This window comes from Lynx rufus, unplaced genomic scaffold (assembly GCF_022079265.1).
Source record: "Lynx rufus isolate CCGP_SWC_20201006 ecotype Redwood Valley unplaced genomic scaffold, mLynRuf1.p SCAF_13, whole genome shotgun sequence".
Classification (NCBI taxonomy): domain Eukaryota; kingdom Metazoa; phylum Chordata; class Mammalia; order Carnivora; family Felidae; genus Lynx; species Lynx rufus.
The window spans coordinates 25,960,407-25,981,721 of NW_025814827.1; the positions used below are offsets into that span (position 1 = coordinate 25,960,407).

Consider the following 21,315-nt stretch of genomic DNA (forward strand, 5'->3'; position numbering starts at 1 on the left):
CCAGCTCGCACTCTGTCTGTCTGTCTCTCTCTCTCTCAAAAATAAGTAAACATTCAAAAAAGAAAAAAGAAGTAAAGTAATAGAAATATGTTCATAGAATTAGGTATTTATTATGTTTTTTATAATTTTGAAAATGCACTGTCCCATATGTTAGCCACTAGCCATGTGTGGCTATTTAAACTTATATTTAAATTAATAAAATTAACTATAAGTAAAAATAAAGGTCTTCAGTTATACTTTCACATTTCTAGTGCTCACTATCTGTGTGTGACTGTTGGATAGTGGATAGTGCAGATATTAAACATTTCCATCATCATAAAAATGTTCTATGGACCTCACTGTCTTGGGTAAGAAGGAAAGTTTAATCTATTCACAGAACTTGAGATGTCACTTGGGATATCAGACAGCCCGTATGTACAGAACTTTGTTTTGCCTTGCTACTTGCAGACTTCTAATTTTAGAAGTTGAGTGGCTTAAGAGGCACCTGCGTGGCTCAGTTGGTTAAGCATCCGACTTCGCCTCAGGTCATGATCTCACTGCTTGGGTTCAAGTCCCGCATTGGGCTCTGTGCTGACAGCTCAGAGCCTGGAGCTTGCTTCAGATTCTGTGTCTCCCTCTCTGCCCTTCCCCTGCTTGTGCTCTGTTTCTCTCTCAAAAATAAATAAACATTGAAAAGAAATTTTAAAAAAAGTTGAGTGACTCAAGATTACCTATTATCTTATTCATCATTATTCACCCATACAACAAAATTATCAACAAATTTAATTCTCTCTCATATTTTACTTATTTTGGTTGGATTTTGTCCCTTGTATCCTAGTTTTAATTTTTTTTTTTTGCTCAGGGGTAACTACTTTTAGCATCATGCAGAATTTTGCACTGTATCGCATGGCTTCAATCCATACAAGAAAGCTTACCACTCTTTACAAGCCCCCTGGGTCAATAACTTTATAAGTACCCTAGATCTGTATAAAATTCTGTGATTGCCTTTTGATAGTCAGATATTTGATCTGTGGATTCCTTTTATTTAATTCCCACTGATGATAATTTAGGTCAGTTACCAGAATAACCTTGTTAACTCTCCTGCTAGGCTCTCAAGAACTCCTTAAAAGAGATTTTGGTGGAGTCTAAAAGAGATTTTAAATTTAAAAAATATATCTGACTTATTTAATAGAGCACTTTATAGGCAGACAAACATCATAGAAGCATGGTAGCATAAGTGACACCCAAGTATTTAAATTTGCTCTTAGAAAAAAGGAGGTTTTATTTTTATTTTTAGATGACTTTTAATTGAAGCTATTCTAAACTTTGTCGAGTAGGTTGCTAAGTTTCCTCCTTTTGCAAACTGCCAGTTAAGAGTGTAAGCCAAGTTAAAAAAAAAATGGGGGGGGGGGGTGTAGCAAATGAACATCACACCTTTTTTTTAAGAACTTGAGGAACAAAGGGTTTTGTCTTACATGAGTTAAGTATGCACATGTGTATTGTAAGCATTTTGCAGCCACCTTGAGTCAAAGACAATTACAAAATTGCTTGTTAAGATCAAGCCTTTTTTTCTTATAGACCCAGTGTAAGTTCTCTTTAGCATTTTTTTAAGTTTCTTTTAATAAAATACACAAGACACAAACCACAATTCAGCAAACTAGTTAGTAAACTAACTAATGGAATGAATAGACTTTTGTGCTTTAGGTAATCAGGTTCCAGGGGACGAGTTGTATCAATTTTTTAGCTGCAATTGGGATTTTAGATTATAAACATGGCCCAGTGGGGAAAAAGGGGGGGGGGGAGGGGGAAGCAGGAGGGATTTGCATCTTGGAGAGTTAATTAGAGTTAAGATTTTTTGTTTGTTTTTTTAAAAAAAATTTTTAATGTTTATTTATTTTTGAGAGAGACAGAGACAGAGTGTAAGGTGGGGAGGGGCAGAGAGAAAGGGAGACAGAATCTGGAGCAGGCTCTAGGCTCTGAGCAAGCAGTCAGCACAGAGCCTGACGCGGGGCTCAAACCCACAAACCGCGAGATCCTGACCTGAGCCCAACTTGGACGCTTAACCAACTGAGCCACCCAGGCACCCTGAGTTTTTTTTTTTATTACTATACATGTGGTAAAGCCCAATTTATATCAAATAACAGAAGAAAATTTCATTTTCAAATAGTTTAAATGATTTCAACCATTGGGAAAAAATGGATATTCTTACTATACATGCTACTAGTCAATAAAAAAAAAAAAAATCAAGTGGAAAAGCCGTAGCTTTATGAATGCTTAGAATTTAGGACTGAAAAGCAGTATCTCAATTAAATACAAAAATTGACCATAATTTTGTGTTCACCTAAACTATTTCTCTTTCTTGAAGGTGGGCAGGCAAAGGAGAAACTAAATGAAATCTGCACTGTTACTTTGCATTCACCCCATAAAAATCACTGCCAGTTTATGGCTCCAAGTGATTCAGTGAGATGCTCCAAGATTTCCCAACATAGAAACCCTATCCTAGTTTGCAGCTGAAGTCCTGTGTACTTAAGAGCAAACAAATGGCCTCCTTTGGGGGTTATCTCACATCCATTTGTTTCTATTTTGTTAGTAGTAATCCAATTTGGCCCATCTCAGGGGAGTAGGGACTCTAGAATTTCTGTTTTTATAGGAGGGGCTTAGGTATTTAATACAGTTACAAACAAGGTGCTAAATTTGCAAAACAAACCCAAAATTTGTTTGTTTATTTGGAGTAGCTTTGTGAGTGGAGGAGGGTTGATGGAAAGAATGGGGATGGCTAATTTCCGTCCAAACAACCCTTGCGTTGTATCTATGCAAGGGTATAAACTATAAACGTTGTGGAATCAATAAATCAACAACTTGTTTATCCAGTCGTATCAGAGAGCCAACTGTTGCCCATAACTAAATTTTCCACATAACTACGGCCAACCGTCTAAAGCACCAAAATTTGTTTTAACCGTTTTAATGAAAATTTTCTTCAAAGATATGTTATACTTCCCGGATTTCTTAAACAATATAGCAAACACAATTAACTTTCTGATGATGACCAGGCTTCTCAAGATGAAATCTATGATTCAGCTACCCCGAAATCTCAGTAAGAATGCTTGTTGAGTAGGCCAAGAACACTAAACACCTCCTGAATACCTCTTCCATAACCAGCACTGGTACCCGTGTGAAGGTGCCAAGCACTTCAACAGTGAAGGCAGGAAATACTGTCATTGGCGACAGAATACTACCTAAGTTGCTGTAGCAGCATATCCAATCTGACACAGCCCTGCACTAAAGCCAAACCAACTGCTAGACTTTTAGAGTCTTGTGCTTGTTTTTCATAGTTCTTCTATCTTCCACTTGAAAAACTGCCTGTTGTTATCTCTCATTCCTACTGATTCCCATAATTCAAACACCACGTCTTTCTCATCTTTGTGTCTCCATGCCTAGTAAATGCTCTGGCAAGTTTGTTGAATGCTTTTAGTTAAGCCTGTGTTAATATTTCTGGTAACCCTATTCCCTCAATTTTCTGAACTCTGCTATAAACCCACTGCTAATAATGTATTAAATAATGAGACTTACTAAAACCCCTATTTTCACAGGTAATACCAGAGTGAGATTCCAACAGTGGCACTGTCTCCCATAGAATAAGGCACATGGGGTTGGTAATCACTGGTTAAAAAATTCCTGGATACATGGTTGTGTTGTGGATGTTTGACACTCTTGTAAAATCTAACATTAAAATATTTGAAGTGTAAGCAAAGGTAAACAGTAAGCAGAAGAGAACTATTCTAAGATCAGTTTGGGCCCCAGGCTAAATTATTTTAAGAATTCAGTGTTTAGGATTAGGAATTAAATGAGTTCTCATATATAAAGGACAAGACTGTGGCCACCGTTTTCTGCCTCAGCTCCTTTTATAACTTACACAATAGCATTATGTGTAGAACAGATACTTTGGCCTTAAACCTGATAATCTCATTAGCAATTCTAAAGATACTCCAAGAAATATATCTAAGGGATGTGGGGTAGCCAGCACAGCCTCCTGTAGCTTCATTCTAGAACAGTACTTCCAGCAGACAGAAGCAAAATTTGCCCCTGGGACATTCTTTTCCTGAGTTTCACACATGCCCAACTTCTCAAAGACAGAGTACTTCCTTCCTAGAAGCTTTAGGTTCTTCATCTATATTATAATCAAAATGGACCCTACAATTTCTAAGTCCCCTTGTTTCATTAATACTCTGTGTTTCAACTTTATTTTTTTAATTTTTATTTGTGTGTGTGTGTGTGTGTGTGTAAGAGAGAGAGAGAGAGAGAGAGAGAGAGAGAGAGAGAGAATCTTAAGCAGGCCCCATGCTCATCACAGAGCCCAATGAGGGACTCGATCCCATGACCCTGGGAACATGACCTGAATGGAAATCAAGAGTTGGACACTCAACCAACTGAGCCACGCAGGTGCTCCAAATACTGTGTGTTTCTAAAGGGAGGTCAAATAACCCAGAGTCTGAAGTGAGGTCTTTAGGATGCCTCCAGGCTTTAGTGTGTCATATCCCAACCACAGCTGCTGTGAAGTCCTAGAACAGGACCATTTTATTTGTACTCAGATGGCTCCTTGTCCATTTAGTGGCTGGCCATATAAACTCCATGCAGCATTACATGAGGAAACCCAGTGTGAGGTCAATTCAGACAGTGGAATTGGAAAACATGTTGCCACAGTCATCCCCAAGGAATAAAATAGAGCCATTCTTCATAGTTTATAAGCTGTAAGTGCTCTAATTTTCTACACAGTTGGGGGAAATTGATGACTTTATGTATCCAACGAGGATAAAAATTAGGCTATTCATTAACAGACATTAACAGAAGTCTACTAAAAGCCATCAGCACTGAATAGTGCAAGAAAGTGCTGACGTTTTAGTCAGTATCAACATCATGCAGCCCAGAACTCATTTCACAGCACAAGTATATAACTCTGACCAAATTCTGTGGGCAATGAGAATGACCTTATAAAGAACGTATACCCAGTTCATTTTAATAATGACATATGTTCAGAATTAATAATTTATAAGAAAAAAACATAGTTCTGTGTCTTAATACCAGTAGTACATAACGAATGTTCAAGGAAGAAAATCCAATTAGGTCATTACCTCATAAATACTTCATCGTGGGAACCATGCTCAAGAGCGCAATATGACTTTGGAGAAGGATAAAATCTGTGAAATTCTAACAGGCAATCTGAGAGAGAAATTAAATATTACCAGGAAATGGCAGCATGCAAATTAAATTTCAGCAGCTCAAGACCCTATGCACTTTAAGAAAAATACATCATTAGTTGTGCTCATCATTCTACAAAAAGAATGATATGCAGCTTTCTTTGATTTTTACTCAGAAGAAGATCTTAAGAGTTTCAATCACTAAATGTAGCCAGAAGAGTAAAGACAGATATTAAAAAGTAAAAGTAAAGACAGATATTAACCTGGTATCTTCAGGTATTGCTTGTTTCAGGAAGATTGCTAAGCCTTTTCTTCTAAAGCTGCTTGACTCAGGGGCGCCTGGGTGGCTCAGTCAGTTGAGCATCCGACTCTTGACTTCGGCTCAGGTCATGATCTCACAACTTGTTGGTTCGAGCCCCACATCGGGCTCTGCACTGGCAGTGTGGAGCCTGCTTGGGATTCTCTCTCCTTCTCTCTCTGCCCCTCCCCCTCCCCCATCTCTCTCAAAGTAAATAAATAAAAACCTAAAAAAAATAAAATTAAAAAATAGGGGCACCTGGATGGCTCAGTCAGTTAAACATCTGAGTCTTAGTTTCGTTTCAGGTCATGATCTCACAGTTTGTGAGTTTGAGCCCCACGTTGGGCTCTGTAGCTGGCAGCATAGAGCCTACTTGGCTCTTTCCCTCTCTCTGACTCTCCCCTGCTTGTGTTTTCTTTCTCTCTTTCTCTCAAAATAAATAAACTTTAAAAAAAATTAAAAAAACAATAAAGCTGCCGGACTTCTTCACAGTCTGTGACAGGTAAAGGGGGAAAAAAACGAAAGGTGGAAATCTGGCATAACTGGCAGGCTTCTTGCTGATGCACTGAACTGGACCACAGCCTCTTTTTTCAGTCATGAGCATCACACCAGGCCCAAGCTAAGCAAGAACACGGCTGTCTTTCCCCAGAACTCAAAAGGACTTGAGTTTAGAGAGACACAGTCCTCCTTTGCTGGATTTGGAGGTGGGGAGGGAGAGGGGGGATGTCATACTGGACAACACAATTGGGGAAGAGGGGAAAAATTGGTTATTTCATATAAGAAGACCCAGCACAATTTTTCCATCAGGGCAGTAGAGCCCCTCTGGTACAAACACTCTGAAATCTTTTGCAAACATTAAAATAAGGACTACAAAATTTGGATGCATGGGGAAATTATGATAGTTGCATAAAGAAAGCAACGATGCCATTATAACAATAATGTAAAATATATATTTGTATATGACAGATGGAAAGGCACATAGAAAATGAAAGTAGTTTTATTTTTTGGAAAGTGGGATCCTGGGATAATTTTTTCTTGGCTTTTGATTACACTGATGCTGCTATAATAATTCTTTGTACAGTAATATATTTTTTTACTTTTATTGAGATATAACTGACATATGGCATTGTGTAACTTTCAAGCGTACAGCATGATGATTTCACTCACCTATATTGAGAAATGATTACCACAGTAATATATTTAAGTCTTGCTGAAACATTTGTCAAAATGAGATTTTGTGAAGTTTAGTTTTTGTCCACTATAATTACTTAAAATGAGGCTTTCACTACTTCTCTTTTAGATTTGAGGAAGCTAATGTATCCCTTAAGTTGTCATTCATTGAATAGTCAAAAATGTTACTTACGCAGAATGAAATCTCAAAGCCAAAGTTTGAAAGTAACTTGGATCCAGCCTAAGAAAGTTTTAGTTTGGAGTTTTACCATTCAGACTTGATTCATATCAAGAGAAAACTGAAGTTCACATGGACACTTATTCCAATAGGTTCATTTAGAAGGTCCCTGAAGACAAGGTAATTTGTACAGTGTGATCAGAACTCGTGGATGTAACTTCTGAAGACAATGCTGTTTCTGACCATAGGTTGCCAGAACAATTGGTTGAAAACAAGAAATTCCAGGTGATAAGCTGGCTGTTCAATAATAGCTACTATTCAAATATAACCTACATCACTATGAAATGTCTCTCCCAGGGTAAAATGAACCGCCCTCAGAAGCACACTGAAAACAGAAACCCAGTCCAAAATGAGGCTCTGATCAGGAAGAGGCTTCCTGGGATGCCCTCTGTCAGGCAACAAACAAGACTGTGTGGGGTAGAGCTATATTCATGTAAGTAAAGCCGCCAGTCACCCTTTTATTTTGTCAAGAATCTCAAGCAGAATTCTAGAGATACGGTAAAGATCCCATCACAGTGCATGTTGGATATCCAACAAATGTTAACTCTTTGTATTTCCACTCCATTTCCAACTATTGCCCCACCCCCTTACCACCACCTAAAATATAGTGTCTTTGAGGATTTTCAGTTAACTCTAGCCACCTACAATGTTTGGTATACTAAACAAGAAGCAGGCTAACTTAAGTTGGTACCACGCTTTCCTGGGCCCAGGTGTTAAACTGTTAGGAGAAGTGCAATGTCAGCCTTCTGCACAAGTATTGATTAGACCTGAGATCATTTAAGAGCTGGCCAACAGGCCGGACCCCCTGCCCCAAACTGTCATCTGTACCACCAGGTTTGGTGCCCCAAATATTTTGTTAGAAATTCCAATGTCAAAAAAAAAAGGAAGGAAGGAAAGAAACAAAGAGAAAGAGGAAGGAAGAAAAAGGGAGAAAGAAAGAAAGAAAGAAAGAAAGAAAGAAAGAAAGAAAGGGAATATAATATTATATTCTATGTCTACAATATTATTTCATCTTTAGGCTGTAGGACACCTATTTTAAAATAGCCTTGTATTCTATCATCTCCACCTTTAAAGCATATCTTGAAACTATCCAGTTTCCACTGTTACCACCCTAGTCCAAGCACGGCTACCACTTTCGCCTCAACTATGGAGAAAGCCCCCTTTAGAGCCTCCCTTTTTCTCCACTTTCCACAAGCCATTCATCACATAGTCAAGGGATAATTCAAATAAGTCCCTTGCTTAAAAGCTTCCAACAGCTTCCTCTTGCACTTTGCCATCAGCTACGAAGTCCCTTAGAAGACCCAGCCCCACCTATCTGATTTCATCTCCTACCTCTCTGCCCTCACTCACTCTGCTCCAGCTACACTGCCCTTTCTCCTACTCAAATGTTACGGCCAGCTCCATTTCTTCTGATACTCAGGCCTTCTCTAGCTAATGTTGTGCACCCCCAAACACATTCCCAGCCATTCTCTTCTCATGCACTGTTTTACTGCCCTTAGAGTACTTACCACTATTTAATCAGTTTATTTGCTTGTTATGCCCCCCTTTAAACAGGGGACTTAATTTGAGTATACGTTGACTTCTTTGTGGTGAATGGCTTATGGAAAGTGTACATGCTCTAGAATATGAGCTATATGAGAGTGGAAACCTTTATATCTTATTCACTGCTCAACCTCCAGGGTCCAGAAGAGTGCCTGGCACACAACAGGTGCTCAAAAAGTAATTGTTGAATGAGTAATGGTATCACCCAATTAGGTTTATTGGTTTTCAAATCGACCTTTATGACTGACTGACTTGTCACTCCTCCTTCTTAAAGAGATTCTCTCCTTTGGTATATGCTACTGTGTTAGTTATACCAGTTCCTGGCTCCTCCCCTTCTTCTACTCCTAATCCCTAAAATCTCTCTTCATCAAGATTCTTTCTTTTCCCACTTCATTCTTCCCCAGGGTCTCATTAATTCTCACTGTTTCAACCATCACCTCTGAAGAGAGTCTCCATTTTCATATCTACTCCCATTGATCTCTATCTGCATTTATTGAGAGTTTCTAATTGAACATGCCCGTTATTAAAATACCTTCTCATCCCCTGTAGTACATCGTCCAAAATGACAGACTTCCCCATCTCTATAAAATAATTCCATCATTATCCTAGTCACATTTGATCTCTCCCCCTCCCTATCTCTCATCCAGCCGCCATACCCAATTAATAAACAAATTCTCCTTCATTCCTTTACGAATCTCGAATTCCATCCCACATCTCTCTTAGCCTTTTGCCCTTACCTTAGTGATGGGTCTGAACTTCTGAAATTAAATAGGCTCATATTCTATTTCATGGAAAATCAGATCAGGAAGAGAGCCACAAGACCACCTAACTAAACCCCCATCCCTTACAGACAAGGAAAAAGAGGGCCAGCCTGGCTAACTACCTTGGCTACCATGTCTTAAATGGTAAGTTCTGACCACAGTGCCAGAACCGGAGCTCAGTCTCCAGGATAGCACTCCCTCTACAATCTTTGGGTAATGGCCCATCAGTGCCAGCCAAGGAGAGAGGAAGAGCTAAGAGGGTCCTGAAATAAGAGCATCAAGAGAGAAGATGAGTAAAGGATACTGAAGAAACACACTTTGTTGACTTCCCAATTTTGCTTCATGGTGCCTTGAAAAGGGCTGTATCTTGAATAAGTCTTTGAAGCCAATAATGATTATTCGTCCTGTGCACATGCAGTTGCTGGTCTGCCTCCTGGGGACGCCATATGCTATCAGAGTACTGATTTAATTTCCACCTACACAGTACAAATGAACTTTTCATCAGGAACCATAAGTTCAGGAACCATATGCCATTGTGACATTAACCAGTGAAGTCAGGCTCCTCTCTTTCTTGAAGGAAAATCTTATTCTAAAACCTAGATATAATTAAGGGGGAAAGAAAACTTGGAACGTATCAATGAATAGTCTTCTCTAAAGCCTATTTCAGAGACTTTTGATCCATTTTAGGGTAACATAATCACCCAGCACCTCTCAAACTCTGTGCTTGGTAGGATGGAGTGTGTTCTGCTGTCAGCACTGCTTCCCTCTATGGTCAGTGATGCTGTTAAGAAGCCTGCTTAGGGATGAGCACTGAGTGTTGTATGGAAACCAATTTGACAATCAATTTCATATTAAAAAAAAAAAAAAAAAGCCTGCTTAAACAGGTTCTGTGACCAACCCAGAGAACTTACCGCTTCTAGCATTGCTGAGAAAGTAGTCTTGAGTGCAGAGAAAACCAGGTGACCTTTTCCTTGATTCTAAGACCTTGATTTTCCAATTATAAGTGATTGAAGATAATTCCTGAGTAGTTTAGAGCTTCATAGGAAAGACATGAATTTTATGTAAGTTCATTTTGAGAATCTTTCTTGTGGAGCCATTCATCTTTTTCCTTCTAGATACCTCAGCTGAGATGCAATGCTCAGGAAGTTAAGGTCATAAAGTTAAGTACCTATGTGGTCCTGCCTCCGGAGACCAAATCCACTGGACTGCTCCTAACATTCTCATACCAGATAAATAAGATTAAAATGAGCATCAAGGACAGCCTTGAAAGAGACCATAAATAATGCAGTCAGAAAAAGACAGAGGTAATACTGAAAAGAGTGTTTCAGGAGGAGGAGCGGAGGCCATACAAGGACAGCCTCATGCCCTGTGTCTTGGTAATCACAGAGGTTTAAAGAGCTCCTAGTTTATCAGTGAGGCTAAGGTCTTCTCTTAACACAAGCCGAGAGCTGCCTCCTGGAGTCATTCGCCAATTGCTGAAGGGAAGGGAATTCAGAAGGGAAGTGCCTGCTTTGTTAAGGCACGAATGTGGATTTAAGACCAGGGTTAGGAGCACAACCACAGGCTGTACCAGAAACAGGTGGGACAAGAGCCCCGGGCTTTTTAACAGCACACTTACACCTTCTACTTACCATCTTTCTTCCCTGTAATAACTAAGGCAACCAACATATACTGCCATGCACCTCCGGAGCCTTTCAGAAGTCAAGAAACCTTGAGGTTCTTGGTATATGTAGAAATGAAGAAATGCTTCAATAGGTTAAAAAATTTTGATACATTTTAAATATTTAATTTAACAAATTGCTGCTTTTAATGTACATACACATGCATGTGTGCATGCACAGGCACACACACAAAACACCACAAAAAAAGGTAATCACAGAATTTAAGAAACTATTAAGTCTGAGTGCACTGTGGGTGGTGTAGTTCAGATTATGGGACACAGTTTAACGTGGTCTAATGGATCCTCCTTCTTTCTGTCTTCTCAGTTTAAATCTGGACGTAATATTCATGTCCACACTTGAGACCCTTCATGAATGGGAAGCCCGGGCGAGATGGCCCTCTTGGTCCCCCCAGTAACGGATACTGTCCTACTCTCCCAAATGTTCCTAATTACAAATCTTTCCTTAACCATAAGCCAATCACACCACCTGCTCCAACTTACCGTGATATCATAAAAGAAGCAAAAAGACAGTTTGCAAAGAATCAAAAGGATTTTAGGATGTAAGTTGATGCCAAACTGTTGTTAAATGTAAAATCATAAGTGCTGTGAGCTGGAAGTAATCATAGAAATCATCTGCATTAAGCTCCTTATTTTATCAGTGAGGAGAGTCACTTCTGAGTGTCTTAAGAGATTTGGAGATTCTTTTCTAATAAGTGTCAAGGGTGTACGTCAGAGCTGTGGAGCCATGGCAAGTATCAGGGGGTTGAAGGAAGGAAGGAAGCTTTGCTGTACTGTGGTTGGAGGGATGCACCCCAGCATGGAGAGATCAGGAGAGAGCTCCAGGGAACAGAGACTGGAGTACTGTTGATTTACAAAGATGAGCCCTGGGAGCACAGAAAGGTTGTTTGCAGGATGAGCTCCCTGGAGCAGGGGTGGCAGTTGGAGCAGTATTAAGGAATCGAATACAATAAAGAGAGATAAATGGAAGAGCAGCCAGGTAGGTCTTATCCAGTGAGCAGGACAAAAGTTTGTAGAAAATCTGCTTTCTGAGGGGCGCCATTTCCCTCCCACCTCCCCCAGCCCTCCAACCCCCACCACATATGCACACGCGCACACAGGCATCAACACTTTGTAAGAGGGCCCCTGCTGAAGCAGCAAGGTGGAGTCCAGGCCTTACTCAGGTGTCATGGGTTATGCGTTTGGTATGTATATATAGGAGGGGGCTGGGCTGGGGTCGTCCTCCCACCACGTAGTGCGTAGGGAGGGGATGTTGAAGAACTGGTCTGTGAAGGGCTTTTGCTCACATGTGGAAGGCAGCAAATTGCTGATTTATTCTTTCCCAAGTAGAAATGCCTGCTTTACTTTAAAATTTAACTCAAAATTTTGATTTTATAGAGAGAAGCACAGAATTAATGAAGAAATAAAACTCCTAAGACAGCGGCAGGAAAGAATTGACAAGGAGCTTGATAGGTTTGTTCCTTACTCAACTTTCTAGTGCTTAAAAACATTTTAATTGAACAAGTGTATTACATAAAGCTACGATAGGTTTATTTAAAAATACATTAACTCAGGTGTCTGCAAAGAGATTTTCTCCTTAACTGTCCATCTGAATAAGTTTCTTTGTCTACAGAATCAACTACTCTACTAATTTTTCATTGCTAAACATCTCCTTTTACTCCTCCACCTTTAGGGCTTAAGCTCAAGGCCAAAGCATAAGAGACTCTTAAAAACCGAACAAACTGAGGGTTGATGGGGGGTGGGGTGGGGAGGGTGGGTGATGGGTATTGAAAAGGGCATCTTTTGGGATGAGCACTGGGTGTTGTATGGAAGCCAATTTGACAGTAAATTTCGTATATTAAAAAATAAACCCATAAACATGACCTGCCCTCCGGAAGACGTAAACTAGAAAAGCAGGCTATTTAGCTGGTCTCTCTTGGGCTGGTTCTTTGTTCCTCTTCTGCTATAGATACAAACATTTTGGGGGGCACATTTATTTTATAATTGAGTAGAAAAACGAAAACTATAAAGTATTGAGACTAACCAACTTTTAGCATACTCACGTGCCCAAAAATTGACAGGTGAGTGCAGCCCTGCAGACAAGCCACAGCTGTGTGCCATTCATCTTCTAATTCCTATTTTGGAACTTAAATTGCGAGTCTCCTACAGAGCTGTCGAATCACTGTGTTATACACCCAAAACTTACATTGTGTGTACACTATACTTAAATTGAAAAAAAACACAAAAACTAGTTTCTCGCGAGGGGTGCCTGGGTAGCTCAGTCGGTTGGGTGTCTGTCTTCAGCTAAGGTCATGATCTCACTGCTCATGAGTTTGAGCCCTGTCAGGCTCTGCTGATAGCTTGGAGCATGGAGCCTGTTTGGGATTCTGTGTCTGCCTCTCTCTGCCCTTCCCCCCACTCACATTTTCTGTCTTTCTCTCTCTCTCAAATATTAAATAATAATAAAAAACATTTTAAAATTATAAAAGAAAAAAAAGCCAGTTTTAGGGCACCTGGCTGCCTGTTAGTGGAGCTTGCAACTCTTGATCTCAGGGTTGTGAGTTTGAGCCCCATGTCGGGTGTAGCAATTACTTAAAACCTTAAATAAATAAAATCAAAGTTAAAAAGCCAGTTTCCCAGTCACATGAGAAAAATCTAGCCTATTTAGAATCTTATCTCACTTTTCACGAAAAATCTTATCACCCAAATTTCCCCTTCACAATACCTAAATTATAAGATCTGATCCCAGGTGACATTTACAAGTTCCCCCAAATCAAATCTGTATGGGATGGGATTTCTCATCACTGAGAATATACAGAAGAATGTAGAACAGTCACAGCAATTTGCAAGAAGCACTCAGATATGTTTTATGCAATGGGACATTGTTGTGATAGGGAAAAATCTGTTATAAGATGGCCGACAGGACTGCTAGGGAAATTCCCCTTCCAGGTTCTTCTTCCTACCCCACTTGCCCAGCGCACCAAATTACTAATGGGGAATGCGGAAGTACAAACTATAAATTGTTCCCTCTGCTTAAGCTTGGGGCTCAGACCTCAGGAGAGTGATCTCCTCTGAGCCTGCTGGTGTAAAATAAACCACCTGCCTTCCAAGATCGCCATGTGCCGGTTGGTTCTTCTGCCGGGTGATCCGACCAGGTTCCATAACAGTTGGAGAAATTAAAGGGGAAATATTCAGTTGTGTATATAAATCTCATATGCCTATTAAATCTGTAGGCACAGCATACAAGTATATCTGTAATCTTCGAAAGAGATACTCATGGAGAAGAAAGGAAAGGCAAACAGAAAAATGGAGGTTAGGTAGTGGGGATGATGCAAAATTGTGAGTGTCCTAAAAAAGCACTGAATTGTACACTTAAAAATTTTTTTAACGTTTTTATTTATTTTTGAGAGACAGGGAGAGACAGAGTACAAGTGGGATAGGGGCAGAGAGAGGGAGAGACACAATCTGAAGCAGGCTCCAGGCTCTGAGCTGTCAGCACAGAGCCCGACACGGGGCTCGAACTCACAAACCACAAGACGCTTCAGACCAGTCAGACGCTTACCCGACTGAGCCACCCAGTCGCCCCTGAATTATACACTTTAAAACGGTGAATTTAATGGTATGAGACATATGTCAATAAAAGTGTTATTTTTAAAAAAGGAACAGGACACTGCAAATTAAAAGGGTGAGTTGGAAGATGGCTTGATTTTAACAAAGTGAGGTGAACCAGAATTGAGTATGACTGGCACCTGAGGGAGATTCTAAGGGTGTTACTGAGAAAGGGCAGCAGGGATATTCTGGAGTGTGGTTAGGACTGTGAGAAAGAGACCCAAGCTGTGAGAGCCAGATTTGAGGAAAGCAGGAGAGAACAGACCCAGAGGGGAATAATAAGTGAAGAGAAAAGCCAGTTGGGGAGATAAAATGGACAGAGATAAAGCAGAGAATACTTGAGGAGGCATTTGTTGGTCGCGTGGCTCTAATGCAGGAGACCCTAAGAGGTAGCCCTGCTGTGCCGTCCCGGGTGCCCTATGCCAAGTGCTAAAAAAAAACCTAGAGGCAGCCTTGTGGGGGGTGGGCTAACCCAAACTTTATGCTTTAGCAAAGTATATTGGAATTTTCAGAATGTTTTCTTCCTACAAATTCCATGGAGGAAAAAAATCATTTAGAATGTCTCCCTTGAAAATTGCTGTGAAATTAATAGCCATCTATCCCTTTTCATTTTCCTTTCTGTCTGCTGTGTTTCTCTTGCTAATGTTTCTCCCTTGTCCCAAGTTCTTACCCATCCTGGCCTAGCCTAGCTCAGCTCTGCCTCTCCCCTCATCCATAGATGTCTGGAAAGGTTTCTGCAGTCTCCTAAATTCAGCTATTCAACTCCTTCATAAGTATTTCTTAAATGAGTACTTGGTGACAAAAATCATGATAGATTCTTGGATTCCTGCCTCCATGGGCTTCCAGTCCAGTGAGCACCCTCACGCTTTAGCCTTTTCCACCGCTCTTTCCCCCCAGATCTCTCCCTGCCAGTTCCTCTTATTCTTCCCTCCCCACTGACGCCCCTAAAGTCTGCACTGGAGCCGGGAGAGTGAAGTCAGTTCAGCAAATACTGTGTAAACCATCTCATGAAGAGAATGCTTCACTCCTGGGGAGCAGTGGCACACAGTGGTTGAACTGAAGGCTCAAGTCACACTGCTTGGGTTCACATCCTGTATGACGTGCTAGCTGGAGGACTGGGGGGAAAGGTTACTGAACCTGAGCCTTTTTCATCATTTATAATACTGGGTGACAGTAGTGCCTACTTCATAAGAATAACTGAATGAATATATGTAAAATGCCAGCAGATGCCCAGAATATTAAGTTTTGTGTAAATGTTGGCTCTTAGTTGGTGTCAGTATAAAACAATTAGTTTGGCTACTGATTTTTTAAAAATTTTTTGATTAGACTCCAGGCGAAGGCTACCAAGAAACCCTATGAAGCTAAGAATGACTTTGACAAGTTCCTACATAAACTGGTATGTTTCCTTTTTGAAAATAGTTGAGAATTCTCTCTCTACCTTGTCTTAATTGGACTGGACAATATTCAATAGCACTGCATGGTTTCACATCCAAGTTACAGTGAGTGACAAGGTAGAATACGCTATTTTAATTTAATCATCTGCATGCACATTTAAGATCATCTCTGTTTTACATATTAGTGACAACCTCATGCCCACTTATCCTCATCCCTTGCTTCTGACCATGGACAGTTCATGCAACTGAAGACCTCCAAATGCAGTCAAAATTTCAAATTAATAGAAAATTTATCAGTGTTTGCAGTCATATTTTATTTCCCATTAATAATTCAACAATAATACATTGGATTCCAATGAATGCGTTAGATGAATGGTCCCTGCCCTCAACATAAGACAGAAATTATAAGGTTCTAAACAGGACTCAAGTGTGAGAAAGAAAGAAAGAAAAAAAAGGAGCCTGCTCTGTCTTTCCAGTTTTCTTTGTCCCCCCCTCTTTGGCTCCTCCTTAAATTATGGGCACTTCTGTTAAATCTGAAGGTTCCTCTTCCCTTCCAGCAGGCAAGGACATGTAGAGAAAAGGGTGCAATAAATCTGAAGGTTGAGCCAGCTGAGGTCAGGAATAGGAGAGAGCTTTTTATTTTTAGCATGTCTTCGAGAACAGTCCTCACTGGCCACTAGTGTAACGTCAAAAACAGAGAGTAGATCATCTAATGAAATTTCTATATGAGCCAGAAAGGTGAGAGAAGGGAGTAGAACACCTGCATGTTTAATATTAAACAAATAGGACTATTCTTTACTTCCAAAAAAAATTCTTTCTCCCATTTTTCTTGGTCTCCCCTAACTACTACGGCTAGAGACATGGGTACAGAGAATTATTTAGTGTAAGAAAGCCACTGTGCCAGTGTGCTGGTGAAGGGCAGGTGACCTCAGCTGGTAAATGGTACATGGGCCGAGTATCAGGGAAACTACAAGTTTTGGAAACTGTAGCACACTGAAGAGTCCAACATCATCTAAACAAAGCAGCTATACCTCAGCTTAAGTTCACTGTCTGCCCCCCACCCCCAGGAATGGAGGGCAGGGGATAATCAGATCTTTCACCATCCATAATCCAGATTCTCCTATAAAATTTCTGATGAGAACCCCAAGTTTTTAAATACTTGGGGGCCAAACTAAATGTATCTGCAAACCAGATGTGGCCTGTGGGCTACTGGTTGGCAACCCCTCATCTAAATGCTAGACTTAGAGCTCTTCAAAAGCTACCTCCAGCCAGCGTAACCTATCTTATCCTCCACTGTATCCCAGGGCAAACAAACCGAGGTGTCCAGACACACCATGTTTATTTGCCCATACTCATACATTCACTCATCTGCAGTGCCTGCTCCCCAGCTTTCATATTCGACTCATTCTTTAGGGCCCTGCTCAAATTCCATCTTCTTCATAAAGCTTTTTTCCAGTTGCCCTAGACCCATCCTCTCCAGAAAAGGTTGAAATCTCTCATAATTTCTAGAATGACACTTGGTGATGGTTTGATTGAAAACTAGTTCTTTTCTTCAAGCCAGACACCAAGACAAGAGTAGATCCCTGGCTTAGAACAACTGTGTCTTCCAAAGCAGAGGGCACAATGGAAGTTTTTAGTCACGTACTGCAAGAAGGAACCTCATGATGAAAAGTTTAAATAGAATAGCAAAGCAACGGAAAGTACCACTTTTTTTTTTTTTTATAGTAATCCAGGTATCTTTAAGTCATTATGTACCAACCACAGATCTTCTGTGGAAAATGGAATAGTATTAAAAAACAAAGAATTCTAATTTTAAATCATTTCAGATTTTGGATTATTGGGTGTTTAAAAACTCAAAATTCATTCAACATATTTGACTTAAGCTTTCTCAAGTGTTTACCTTTCTTTCAAGATGAAAATGCACCTGCAGTTTATTTTAGAATAGAATGGATTTCCGAGTCCTTTAAATAGGACTGTTGTCCTTTGAGAAATATTAAAACTAGCTTTGCCTCAGACTCTCCAAAACTGAGATTCAAGATGATGATGTCTAGTGTTTAAGATGCACATTAATGAGCAAAACAGTCATCAAATAATACGAAAGTGTGATAATTTTCTGGATAATTTATGCCATAAGACTGCTGCTGTCTCAATTATCTGGTTATAGCAGCAAATTACTTTCTGGGTTAAATCTTCATATAATTCAGGAAGACCTTCTTGTGAGAAAGCCATTCACTTACCATCACCACATGGCTAAACATTTCTGCCCACTTTTGATGAACACATAAGGACTCACCAACACCCCTACTCAACCCCAGAACCCACTCTTACCCACATACCTGCATAACTGTCCTACACTGTTCCACACATACAAATGAGACCTGCTAGACACACCCCAAAGGGTTGTGAGGCATGGATGGGGTTTCCCAGAGCAAGTAAGCGTGCCCTGTGGATCAGAGAGGCATTTGAGAAGAGGTAGCATAAAGTGGGAAGAAAGTAAATTCTATGAACAAATTGAATTATCTGAATTATCATCCAGATAACTACTTTAGTGTGAATAGAGGTAAGGTGTAGAGTGTCTTTTATGTAAGTTTCTCTATTTTAAGTGACAGAGACAGCTGAGGGCTGAAAGAATTGAAAGTGATTGTTTATGTGATATCACATAGCTTTTAAAAAGTAAATGAGCCTAAATCCATCTTGGCCAAAAAAAAAAGGTAATTCTTCTCGTCTTGATAATTAGTGAGTGTAGTAACCTCACATTCAAGTATCCAGGAAAATTTGTGAGTCTTTCATTATGATTATTTTAATAGCGTTCTGAAGCTCGAACTGAGAGAGAGTTTCTGGCATCACTCTCATCATCAACATCAACAGAAGACTACAACTGTGAAGAAGAAGAGTGTCAAGAGAAACCAGAAATGGACTGTATTTAAGAATATACAATTCAATTGTATCCCTTTAATTGTAGCAGCATGTTTAACTCAAGTCTAATCCATGAGGTCAGTATAAATGTCTTTTACCAATTCATCTTTAAAAATCTTGAAATCAATAAATGTCAGTAAATCATCCTTAAAAGATCTGCCCAAGCATAATTTTGGCTCTTATTGGTAGAAAACATAGTTTAAGATGGAAAAATAATCATTATGAAGCATAGAGAGCTTTCAACCGTTTCTTTGGAAATACATCTTGATAATAGCAACCGTTCATCATAATACAAAACAGAAAGAGGATTAATTTACTGTGGCATAAGAAGTTCTGCCAGTTCCTAAATGCCCTAAATAGTTTCTCTGAGATTTTTTACATTGTTTAGGCCTCAAGGAAAACCAAAGCCCCACCCCCAGGTTTGGTAGCAAACAAACTCTGCTTCTCGAATGTTAAGTTTCGGTCGCTCCTCTGGTAATAAGCTTCGTGCACATTTGCTAGGAAGCTGGACAGCTTGTCAGCAGGTACAATTGATACTGTACAGCCTCCCCATCCTGCTCCAGTGAGTCGTGACCCTTGAGCCCCAAACTTCCTAAAACAATGAGAAAAAAAAATTAGAACCTGTAAAAGAAAGTAAGAGTGGTTTGCCTGGTGCTTCTAGAACACACAGCCTGAGGAGAGAATATGTGTGGGGTTTTTTTGGGGGGATCAAGGGGTAGTTAAGTGTTGCCAAACATTTTAGGACATGAAGGAATGTACACTGTTTCAGAAGGTGATTTGAAATTTAATTTTATCTAAAACTAGCCCATGGTTTTTTCTCTAGGTAGTAAAAGTTAGCATTATTCCTGTTTGGTGAAAGCTGGCAATAATCCACTATAAAGTCTTGATTCTATAAAGTCACCAATTGAAGAGTTGTATGTGGCAAGCTTACAGGTGATGAAGAGGAGGGAGTAAAAGGAAAAGAGACAGCAGACATGATCAACAGTATGAATCAGAAGGTGGCTCCAAATGAAGTCAAATCAAAATGTAAATTGCAAGTCTTATACAAGTGAGGGCTTTCTCTAGTAGTCATTTAAGGTGTGTTTGTAAGACTTGGCTGTTCCCCATAAAAGTATCAGTCCCCTAGAACAGACAGCCTGGGTTTGCGTTGAATAAATTTATCAAGAAGGAACATGTTATTAAACTCTAGACCAGTCTGTCTATTTAAAACCTAATGGGAAGCTATACAGACGTTTCCACAAAAATGGAAGGTGGCCTCTACAAGTCCAAACGCATCTTCCTTGAACCTTTGGGAACTACTCTGACAGCTGAACTCAGAATTTACCATCAGCCAAAATGTGTGACCCGGATGGAAACCACTATTTAAACCACCACACAAAAAGAGGTCATTTTAGTCACCATCATCCAGGCCAGCTTCCAACCAAAGATTTATACCCAAGTGAAAGGCCCTACACAAAGCACAAGAGTCCCTCATTTTTTAAAGATGTAATTTATCCTGATAATAAAGGTTAACATGTACTTCCAATTCTTCCTAATAAAATTTGCTCCAAATTCATAGCAGATTAAAAACTCCATAATTAATTTAGCACAATTTTGTCTCTCTTTTTCCATCTAAATGAGCTACTTTACTTCCTGGAAAATATCAATAGAATATTAATCCTCCTCTAGGACATCGGATTTATTGCACACCAGTAATTCATTTTCCCCTCAATGATTTTCTCAATTGGTTCCTTTTTATTATCTGTTGTATTCATTAAAATATGTTTTTCAAATGAAAATAGATGTTTAAGGAAGAAAACAAAATGCTTTCAAATAAAGATTACTCATCTCCTGCTGTCCCCCAGACATTCAGCTTACAGCCCAGCAGCTGCACAGAGCCCAGACTCCTATCATCCAGGCTGAAAGTTTCTCTGACTGGGAGATTCTAGGATAATTCTGAGTTCCCAGACTGGCAAAGGGCCATTTTTCAATCACAAAGAAAAAAAGAAAGTTGTGATACGCAGTGACATCAAACTATTGCTACCCATGGAAGATGCTGAAAAAACCGAGGTGTCACCGAAGCATTTCTGGAAGACCCTAAAATTGGGACACAGAAGCCAACCGTGGCCTGGTCTAGAGAACAACAGGGTGCCTCTTACATGATTCTCTAAGATCCAGACTATGCCACTGTGCTGGACTTAAATCAACCAGGTCTTTTATGGTCTTCAATGGACTTCAGACATGTTTTCTTACATCTTTTCATCCGAAAAGTTTTTGAAAGCTGTTGTTTCAAAACTGAATCTAAAGCAAACTGAGTATTGTTTCTAACTGGTTACAAAACCAATAGGAATTGTGCCAAAGGGTGTATTTTCCTCAGTATCCTGCCACTTTCCAGAAAGCAGAAACTAGAAGTATTTCTAGGCAAATATATTCACTTTTGAGTCCCCAGAGCTGCTCTGGCACCACCCTGCCTGCTGCAGATGAAAATGGACTGGGTTGCATCAGCCACATGATATGAAGTCATCAGGGCTCAAATTTCCCAAACAGAAAATGATAAATGCTATTATTATAAATAGC

The 21,315-nt window shown here is 39.8% G+C and overlaps 2 protein-coding genes across 4 annotated transcripts in view; one reads left to right on the plus strand and one right to left on the minus strand.

The window, feature by feature from the left end:
* FAM227B (family with sequence similarity 227 member B) overlaps positions 1 to 18,770 on the plus strand; it is a 198,874-nt gene extending 180,104 nt beyond the window's left edge. The window contains exons 13-16 of the mRNA XM_047075135.1: positions 11,326 to 11,403; positions 12,239 to 12,313; positions 15,776 to 15,845; positions 18,651 to 18,770. Coding sequence (XP_046931091.1) covers positions 11,326 to 11,403; positions 12,239 to 12,313; positions 15,776 to 15,845; positions 18,651 to 18,770 — 343 coding nt within the window. The remainder of the gene's footprint in view (positions 1 to 11,325; positions 11,404 to 12,238; positions 12,314 to 15,775; positions 15,846 to 18,650) is intronic.
* The window catches only part of GALK2 (galactokinase 2), a 130,208-nt gene continuing 123,916 nt past the window's right edge, over positions 15,024 to 21,315 (minus strand). For 2 of the 3 annotated variants that reach the window (XM_047075132.1, XM_047075134.1), the window contains one exon: positions 15,024 to 19,351. In XM_047075132.1, coding sequence (XP_046931088.1) covers positions 19,144 to 19,351 — 208 coding nt within the window. In that variant the 3' untranslated portion in view covers positions 15,024 to 19,143. The remainder of the gene's footprint in view (positions 19,352 to 21,315) is intronic. The other variant, XM_047075133.1, reaches the window with a different exon arrangement.